The sequence below is a fragment of the Cebus imitator genome, unplaced genomic scaffold (genome assembly GCF_001604975.1).
Source record: "Cebus imitator isolate Cc_AM_T3 unplaced genomic scaffold, Cebus_imitator-1.0 Scaffold258, whole genome shotgun sequence".
In the NCBI taxonomy this organism is placed as follows: domain Eukaryota; kingdom Metazoa; phylum Chordata; class Mammalia; order Primates; family Cebidae; genus Cebus; species Cebus imitator.
In genome coordinates, this window is record NW_016107573.1 from 2,141,140 (window position 1) to 2,151,238 (window position 10,099).

Below are 10,099 nucleotides of genomic sequence, written 5' to 3' on the forward strand. Positions count from 1 at the left end.
AAAAAAAAAAAAAAAAAAGAAAAGAAAAGAAAAAGAATCGAAGACAAGATAACTAAAAAATAAGGTAACAAATATTTGTTATCTTATTTTTCTTCTTTTTCTTTTATTATCAGCCAGCTTAAAAATTAAAAGGAGTGGAAAGTTTGGGATCCTGGTTCTGCTACCTGGTTCTTTTTAATTGTTAAATGTTAAGCTTCTCCCTGCCCCATTCCCCAACCTCTGTTTGAGGTGCTTCGCCCACTGTCTCTGCAGCCCTGGGGCTGTCTCTTTCCAGGTGGTTGCCTTTCAGTCTCTTCAGCATCTCTCTGTCCCTGTCTGGACCCTGCTGGGGGGCCATAGAGCAGGCAAAGGCAGGTCTTGGCTGCCAGGTGTGGGCAGTCTTGGGTGAGCCCTGGGGCCAACTTCCTGACAGTTGCCCACTGTTGCTGCCCCCGCAGGTACCTGAGATGCCGCCACCGCAGAAGAAGCACTGGGAGTCCATGGCTAAGGGGCTGGTGCTGGGGGCGCTCTTCACCAGTTTCCTGCTGCTGCTGTACTCCTATGTGGTGCCCCCACTGCATGCCAGCCTGGCCTCCACGTGAGTGCTCCAGCTGGGCAGATGACGGGTATGGGGGGGAGGGATGGCGCCCCACCCATGGGACCCCATAATGACCACAGGGCCTGCCCCTGTGATCTTGGGCAGCCACTCTGCAACCTGCACTATGCTTTGCCAAACAGAAATTCCACTGATGGCAGAACTCACCATGTAACCCTGAGCCTTGGTGTGCCCATCTGTGAAGTGGGAATAATAACAGAGCCTTTCGGCTATATGTGGTGGCTCACACCTGTAATCCTAGCACTTTGGGAGGCCGCGGTTGGCAGATCACCTGAGGTCAGGAGTTCGAGACCAGCCTAGCCAACATGATGAAACCACGTCTCTACTAAAAATACAAAAATTTGCTGGGTGTGGTGGTGTGTGTCTGTAATCCCAGTTACTCGGGAGGCTGGGGCAGGAAAATCGCTTGGACCTGGGAGGCAGAGGTTGCAGTGAGCCAAGATTGCGCCACTGCCCTCCAGCCTGGGCAAGAGTGAGACTCTGTTCAAAAAAACAAAACAAGACAAACAAACAAAAAAACAGAGCCTTCCTCATGGGGCATGAGAATCAGGTAGCACTGTCTGTGTACAGGGCTTGGAGTAGCATCATCTGAGACTACAGTGGGGCCACAGTGGGGCGACCTGTCCACGGGCATGGATTCAAACTGGGGTCTGTCTGACTCCAGGCCCAGCTCCTGAGAACCAGACTCTCCTGCTTCCTCATGGGGCTGCTCTGCACAGACCCTACACAGCCGGTAGCTGGTATAATACCAGTGGTTGGTGATATTAAGTTGAAATAAAGCTGCAAAGTTCTACAAAAACTGACCATTTTTGTCCTATAAAATGGCAATTTCTTGCCGGGGGTGGTGGCTCACACCTGTAATCCCAGCACTTTGGGAGGCCAAGGCGGGTGGCTCATGAGGTCAAGAGATCGAGACCATCCTGGCCAACATAGTGAAACCCTGTCTCCACTAAAATACAAAAATTAGCTGGGTGTGGTGGTGTGCGTCTGTAATCCCAGCTACTCGGGAGACTGAGGCAGAATTGCTTGAACGTGGGAGGCAGAGGTTGCAGTGAGCCGAAATCGCACTATCCAGCCTGGCTCCTTGCGACAGAGTAAGACTCTGTCTCAAAAAAAAAAAAAAGAAAAGAAAAAGAAAAAAAATACGGTAATTTCCTGTGGCCCAAACTGAATGACACACGCAACACAGTGGCCATGAATGAGACAAGAGCTGTGTGCGTCATCTCACAACACCGTGAATAGAGCCTGTTATTGTCCCCATTTCACAGAGGAGGAACTGAGGCCAGAGAGGCCAAATCACCCATCCAGGCACCCAGCCTGGACTCAGGCCCCACAGGTCCCACTGTCCTAGCTCCTTTGTCTGTCCCCAGCAATCCCCCTCTCTAGCTACCAGAGTCCTGAGGGCCCCAGCACGCCCCTGAGGCTCTCCCCACCTCTCTGTCCCCAGCAGGACCCCAGAGGCTGCAGCATCCTGCTCTCCACCCCTGGTTGAGCCAGAGGCAGTGACCCGAGCCAACAGCTCGGCGGGAGAGTGCCAGCCGCGGCGCAACATCGTGTTCTTGAAGACGCACAAGACGGCCAGCAGCACCCTCCTCAACATCCTCTTCCGCTTCGGCCAGAAGCACAGGCTCAAGTTCGCCTTCCCGAACGGCCGCAACGATTTCGACTACCCGACCTTCTTCGCCCGCAGCCTGGTGCAGGACTACCGGCCCGGGGCCTGCTTCAACATCATCTGCAACCACATGCGCTTCCACTACGACGAGGTGCGCGGCCTGGTGCCGCCCAACGCCACCTTCATCACGGTGCTCCGCGACCCCGCCCGCCTGTTCGAGTCCTCCTTCCACTACTTCGGGCCGGTGGTGCCCCTCACGTGGAAGCTCTCGGGCGCTGACAAGCTGGCCGAGTTCCTGCAAGACCCCGATCGCTACTATGACCCCAACGGCTTCAATGCCCACTACCTCCGAAACCTACTCTTCTTCGACCTGGGCTACGACAGCGGCCTGGACCCCGGCAGCCCGCAGGTGCAGGAGCACATCCTGGAGGTGGAGCGCCGCTTCCACCTGGTGCTGCTGCAGGAGTACTTCGACGAGTCGCTGGTGCTGCTGAAGGACCTGCTGTGCTGGGAGCTGGAGGACGTGCTCTACTTCAAGCTCAACGCGCGCCGCGACTCGCCGGTGCCGCGGCTCTCCGGGGAGCTGTATGGGCGCGCCACCGCCTGGAACATGCTGGACGCCCACCTCTACCGCCACTTCAACGCCAGCTTCTGGCGCAAGGTGGAGGCCTTCGGGCGGGAACGCATGGCCCGCGAGGTGGCCGCCCTGCGCCATGCCAACGAGCGCATGCGGACCATCTGCATCGACGGGGGCCACGCCGTGGATGCCGCCGCCATCCAGGACGACGCCATGCAGCCCTGGCAGCCGCTGGGCACCAAGTCCATCCTGGGCTACAACCTCAAGAAGAGCATCGGGCAGCGCCACGCGCAGCTCTGCCGGCGCATGCTCACGCCCGAGATCCAGTACCTGATGGACCTCGGCGTCAACCTGTGGGTCACCAAGCTCTGGAAGTTCATTCGCGATTTCCTGCGGTGGTGACGTCCCACCGCCCAGCGGCCGGCCTGCCTCAGGGAGCTGAGCAGGAAGCCGCTGGTGCTGGCCACCTCCAGCCCCCTCCTGGTGCCACCTCGGACCCCGAGGTGAGGGGGGCTCCCTGGAGGATGCAGCCATCCAAGACTGGGCCCACACGCAGAGAGGGCCTAACCGAGATCAGTATTTAACTAATTATGCCGGTTTTTATTAAACCCCTTTCCCTCCCCGAAAAAGAATGTTCTATTTCTGCCTCCCCTTAAAGGGGAGACCTCAGAAGTAAAGGAATTTGATGTGTTTTTGTTAATCAGTCTCAGTGATGGTGACTTGGGGTAGGGGTTGGGGTGGGGGGCTCCCAAGAGAGCACGGTGGTGCCTGGGTGAGTCTGTGGGCAAAAAGCCCAGTGGGCTGACAGGGATTTGATGTGTATTTGCTATGTGCTATAGTCCTGTGTCGTTCAGGGACTCCCAGGAGCTACCAAAGCCTGGAAAAGCATGTGTGCATGTGTGTATGTGTGTGTGAACACGCATGTGCGTGTGTGCATGTGTGTATGTGTGTGTGCACGTGTGTATGTATGCGTGTGTTTGGGCAAGCATGTGTGTGTGTTCACGTGTGTGGGCACACGTGTGTGTGCATATGTGTGTATGCATGTGCGTGTGTGCATGTCTGTGTGTGATCATCCTAAGGAGTACAACAGCCACTCACTCTGACTGTGTGCCCAGCACTAGGCTGAGGGTATTATTTCAACTCATCTTCACCAAAACTCAGCGACTTAGGGACTGTTATTGTCTCATGCTAGAGACAAGAAAGGGGACAATCACTTCACAAGATTACACAGGTAGGACTAGAGCAAGGGGCTGGGCGGGTAGAGGGTGTGGCCAGATCATAAGAGAGAGAGAGAGAGAGAGAGAGGCCCTGGGCCCATGCTAAGGGCTTCTTGCACAGACTTCATTAATCCTCACAGTAACTGAGGTTGTCACAATTACCATCCCATTTTACAGATTTGGGAACTGACATTCAGACAGGGGAAGGGATTTGCTGGAGGTCACGTCACAGGATGTATCAGATCAGGGACTCAAACCATCTCCCAGGGACCCCAAACCCTTCCCAACTCCAGCGCCTGCCTCTCCCCTCCTCCACTCTCCCCCTCCAACCCTGCTGGTCCCTGGCTCCTAGCCTACCTCACGTCCGTCTCTACCTGTGCCTCCCACTTCTACCTCCCCCACCCTAGGCTGCCTCCCACACCTGCCTGTACTCTGCCCCACCGACAAACTCTGGGTCTCCCTGTTCCACCATGAGATTCCATTCAATTAATCAAAAACAAAAAAATTGATATCCAGCAAATCCCTGTTGTGCACCCCCAGCCCTGAGCTGCTCTGAGCATCCGGCAGTCCACAAGCTAGCCAACTTGTTATTAGTGCCTGCCTGTAATATCCCAGCACTTTGGGAGGTTGGGGTGGGTGGATCGAGTGAGCCCAGCCTGGGCTAGATGCGGAAATCCTGTCTCTACAAAACAAAACAAAAACCCACCCCAACAAAAAACAAGTTGACCAATCCCTCCTAGGGATTCATATCCAGAGGGGAAGATGGCCGAGGAGAAGCCAGTGCAGGCTGGGTGTGACAGACTAGGGTGTGGACACGCCCAGCTCTAACGACCTGCCTGATTCATTATCCCCAGTGGGAGGGAAAGTCCTGGGGCACTGGACTTTCAGACTTTTAGCTAGGAGCTAGCATCCAGGACTGGATAGCAGAAACCACAGTCAGGTGACTTTTTTTTTTTTTTTTGAGACAGGATCTCACTATGTTGTCCAGGCTGGTCTCAAACTCCTGGGCTCAAGCGATCCTCCTGCCTCAGCCTCCCCCCAATAGTGGAGGAGCATGCCACTACGCCTACCTTCAAGTGACTCTTCATTGGAGGCCTATTTGTGTCAGGTTCCAGGCCAGGTGCTTGCATACCTTATCCAAATATATTCAACCTGCCAGCTTTTAGACCAAAACTCAGAGAGGTTAAGTGGCCTACCCAAAGTTACACAGCAAATTAGTGCCAGAGTCAGAATTAAAACCCATGCCAGTCAGCTGTTAACCTCTCACTGGGCTTGGGTTAATGCTTCCTAGGAGTGAGCTTCTGGCCTGAGCAGTATGGGGAAGAGTTAAGATGACCAACTGTCCCAGTTTTCTGGGCCTATCCTGGTTTTAGAATTGAAACTCCTATTTTTCAGGAAACCCCTTAGTCCCAGGCAACCAGGACAGTCTGTCACCCGAGAGAGGTTTGACACCACCAATCCCTTAGAGCCACTGCCTGCACCTTCATAATGTTCTCTGTGGCAAGAAATAATGTTCTTTACAGCACACTCTTGAAGCCTGAAATTCATATGGAAATAAGGGAAAAAACCCACTGACAGTAGCTAAGACTATTTATAGGAAAAGCTGTTACTGACCCAAATTCATGAGATAACTGCCCCCATCTTTGTTTTCTCATAGGGATGAGTGGTCTCCAACTCCTTCCGCCTCACCATCCTAGAGTGTTGGGATTAATCAATCAATCAAGCAAACGCATGAGCCACCATGCTTGGCCTTCCTCATTTTTATTAATCAAAGATAGATGTAACTTGCAGGGTGTTGCAAGAAAGGCATTCTGGGGAGAGGGAACAGCAGAAGAAAAAGCTGGAAGGAGAATGGAGAGGAGGCAAGGGACCTGAGACAAGGGAGAAGGGAGGGAGAAATCAGCTCAGGAGGGACCCAAAAGGGCCTTGAGTCCAGGTGAAGGCATTTACAGTTTCTATTGAGGGTAACAAGGTGCCCAGGGAGGCTTTGGAGCAGAGGAGGGATGTACTCAGAAGCCAGCTTGAAGAAGAGAGGCCAAAGCCGGGTGCGATGGCTCATGTGTGTAATTCCAGCACTTTGGGAGGCTGAGGTGAGCAGATCCCTTGAGGTCAGGAGTTTGAGACCAGCCTGGCCAACATAGTGAAACCCTGTCTCTACTAAAAATACAAAAATTAGCCATGTATGGTGGTGTGTACCTGTAATCCCAGTTACTCAGGGGGCTGAGACAGGAGAATTGCTTGAACCTGGGAGGAGGAAGTTGCAGTGAGCTGAGATCACGCCACTGTACTCCAGCCTGGGTGACAAAGCAAGAAGACTATCTCAAAAAAAAAGAGGAAGGAAGGAAGGAAGGAAGGAGGGAGGGAGGGAGGGAGGGAGGGAGGAAGGAAGGAAGGAAGGAGGGAGGGAGGGAGGGAGGGAGGGAGGGAGGAAGGAAGGAAGGAAGGAAGGAAGGAGGGAGGGAGGGAGGGAGGGAGGAAGGAAGGAAAGGCTGGACGTGGTAGCTCATACCTGTAATCCCAGCACTTTGGAAGGCCGAGGCAGGCAGATCACAAGATCAAGAGATCGAGACGATCGAGACCATCCTGGCCAACATGTTGAAACCTCATCTCTACTAAACAAATACAAAAATTAGCTGGGCGTGGTGGCGCGTGCCTGTAGTCCCAGCTACTTGGGAGGCTGAGGCAGGAGAATTGCTTGAACCCGGGAGGCGGAGGTTGCAGTGAGCCGAAATCGTGCCACTGCACTCCAGCCTGGTGCCTAGCGACAAAGCAAGACTCTGTCTCGAAAGAAAGAAAGAAGATGGGCCAGAGGTGCTGGGAGCAGGGACACAGTGGGAGGGGCGAGAGCAGGGGAGAGTTCCTGACTTTACCCCTGTGGCTCAAGCTCCAGCCTGTGCTGTGTGGGGTGCTGGGGAGGCCCCACCCTGCAGAAGAGGCAGATCTGCTCATTACGCCCATGCAGCTAAGGGGGACCGTCCTGGGACTTAGCAAGGCCTCTGCCTATGTGCATGCCTCTGCCGTGAGCCAGGCATGTGCAGCCCTCAACCCAGCTACTTTTCTTCTGAGGAAGGAGCAGACAGAACATGGCTGTCAGCAGGTTATAGCTCAGAACTATGCGGCTCGAGAGGATATCAGATACTCCTCTAGCCAATCCTGACCTTAACCTACACACTGACAGAAGTTCCTTTATGGAAAATGGAGTTCGCAAAGCCGGATATGCAGTAGTCAGTGATCCAACAGTGCTTGAAAGCACTTCCCTCCTCCTGGGACCACTGCCCAGCTGGCAGAACTGGTAGCCCTCACTCAAGCTCTAAAATTAGGAAAAGCAAAGAGATTAAACGTATACACCGATTCCAAATATGCTTACCTGGTTCTGCGTGCTCATGCTGCCATATGGAAGGAAAGGCAGCTCCTAACGTCGGCAGGAACTCCCATTGAATATCACAAGGAAAGTTTAGACTACTACAAGCTGTCCAAGAACCAAAAGAGGTAGCAGTCTTACACTGCGGGGGTCGCCGGAAGGGAAATGAGAAAGCAGCCGAGGGCCATTACCGAGCTCACCTAGAGGCAAAGAGGGCAGCTAGACGAGAATTCCTAGAAGGACTTTTAATATGAGAAAACCCGCTCCAGGGAACTAGACGTCAATACTCCTCAGAAGAGGTAGAGTGGGCAATCTCCCAGGGACGCAATCTTCTTCCTTCAGGATGGCTAGCTACTGAGGAAGGAAAAGTGCTCCTACGTGCTGCCAGCCAGTGGGAAGTACTTAAAACTCTGCATCAAACCTTCCATATGGGTTTAGAGAATACACGTCGGATGGCCAAATCTATATTTACAGAAAAAGGTCTCTTTAAGGCTGTCCAACAAATAGTCAAAGGATGTGAAGTATGCCAGAAAAATCATCCTTCAGCACATCGCAAATCTCCTCCTGGGGAACAGCGAGCCAGTCATTACCCAGGTGAGGACCGGCAGATGGACTTTGTCCATAGGCCTAAGTCTTGGGGACATCAATATCTGCTAGTATGTGTGGATACGCATACAAACGGGGTTGAGGCTTTCCCCTGTAGAACAGAGAAAGCCCAAGAGGTAATAAAAGTTCTAATTGATCCCTAGGGTCAGACTCCCTCGCTGTCTTCAAAGCAATAATGGCCCTGCCTTTAAAGCTGCAGTCACCGAAGGACGTGCCAGGGTGTTAGCAATACAGGATCATCTCCACTGCGCTTGGAGGCCTCAGTCCTCGGGCAAAATAGAAAAGATGAATGAAATTCTTAAGAGACACCTAAAGAAACTGGCACAGGAAGCCCACCTCTCATGGCCTTCTCTATCACCAATGGCACGCTTAAGGGTTCGACACTCTCCTCAGAAAATAGGACTCAGCTCTTATGAGATGCTTTATGGACGGGCCTTTCTTACTAATGATCTGGTATTAGACAAGGAAACAGCAGATCTAATAAAAGGTATAACCTCCTTGGCTAAGTACCAACAGGCCTCTTAGAACTTTACCTGAAGGACACCCTAGGGAAAAAGGGAAAGAGCTGTTCTGCCCTGGAGACTTGCTGCTTATTAAGGCTCTCCCCTCAGACTGCCTCTCTAGGCCCATCTTAGGAAGGACCATTTTCCGTTATTCTGTCTGCCCCAATGGCAGTTAAGGTGGTGGGAATTGACTCATGGATTCATCACACTCAGCTGAAGCCCTGGACACCTCCTGAAGAAAGTCATAAACCCTCCACTCCACAGACTGAAGTTCCCGGAGACCACCCTTCATACACCTGCGAGCCGTGAGAGGATCTACACCTGCTCTTCCGACGAGATTCCCAGGAAAGTAACTACTCCTGAGTCTAATTTATATCCCGGCCTTAGCAGGACTGTCGCTCTTAACTACTACCTCTCCAACTCCAATTATCCCTTTCAGAGTGGGGGGAAAGTTGAGGAAGAAATCGGAAAACTTGGTGCTGGCATTAGAAAAATGAGTACCTCTCTTCGGTTACTATAAGCTACCTCAGGGGTTCATGAATAACATAAAAAGTTGCTAATTCCCTCTGCAGAAACACCTTAACTCTTTAGCTGCTGTGGCTCTCCAAAGTGGAAGAGCCCTAAATCTGCTAACAACAGAGAAAGAAGGAACCTGTCTCTTTCTAGGAAAATAATGCTGCTACTTTGTAAATCAATTGAGTGTTGATTTAAGCAAAGTTAAAGAACTCAGGAATCAATGGAAGACAGAACTAAAGACCTTCCAGAAATAGTATCGTGGAGTTTGTCTAACAACTGGCTGTCCTGGCTCTATTCTCTCCTAGGCCTGTTTATAACCATTCTATGAACGTTGGCCTCCGGGCTTTTCATCTTCAACCTTCTTGTCACATTCGTTTCTTCTAGAACCATAAGGCCACAAATAACCCTGCAACTGGAACCCCAATGTCCCTGGCTCATGAGCGCTATCATGGACCTCAGGATCATCCTGCACCACTGAAAGACTCCCCTCTGAGGGAAACCTCAACTATAGGGCCCCTTCTATGCCCCATTCCAGCGGGAATTAGCTACAGAGCGATCGACGCCCGTGTCCCAACAGCAGTCGGACTTTCCTGTTCAGACAGGGGACTGAGGGAATGTAGTCTCTCCCTGGGTCCACAAGGGGGTGTAGTTTCAAAGGCAAGAACTTCCCAGCACCATACCTCCACCCAGGTCTCCACCAGGGAGCTTAAAGGTGCGGGGGTGGGGCGGGGGTGGGGTTGGAAATCAAAGGTCAATCACTGCAGCGGAAGTTTAAAGGAACTCCTTTCATAGGACAGAAAACTTGAATACAGCGGGAATATCTCCCAGGTTAAAAGTCCCCTTCTCCCACATCCGGGCAGACTCCATTTCTGGATCCCCTTCCATGACATTGTGGAAGCTGCTCTCTCTCTCTTTCTTCTTTTTTTCTCTCTCTGACTAAATGAATCACTTTCTGCAAAACTCTTTGGGGTTCGATATTTACTTGAAACAAGTGCACCATGCCTGGCAGGGTCCTCCATCCCATGCTTGGGTGAGTGAGATACCAAGGGCCTGGAAGAACACATCTTAGCAGAGGAGCTGAGCCTCCCCCACGTTCCAGAATCCGGTCTCAG

The 10,099-nt window shown here is 52.3% G+C and overlaps 1 protein-coding gene across 6 annotated transcripts in view; it reads left to right on the forward strand.

Annotated features, from left to right (window-relative positions):
* Nucleotides 1-3,484, forward strand: part of GAL3ST1 (galactose-3-O-sulfotransferase 1) — a 17,915-nt gene extending 14,431 nt beyond the window's left edge. For 5 of the 6 annotated variants that reach the window (XM_017499592.2, XM_037728204.1, XM_037728203.1 and 2 more), the window contains 2 exons: nt 438-577; nt 2,046-3,484. In XM_017499592.2, the coding sequence (XP_017355081.1) occupies nt 447-577; nt 2,046-3,186 (1,272 nt within the window). In that variant the 5' untranslated portion in view covers nt 438-446 and the 3' untranslated portion in view covers nt 3,187-3,484. The remainder of the gene's footprint in view (nt 1-437; nt 578-2,045) is intronic. The other variant, XM_037728206.1, reaches the window with a different exon arrangement.
* The last annotated feature ends 6,615 nt before the right edge of the window (nt 3,485-10,099 follow it).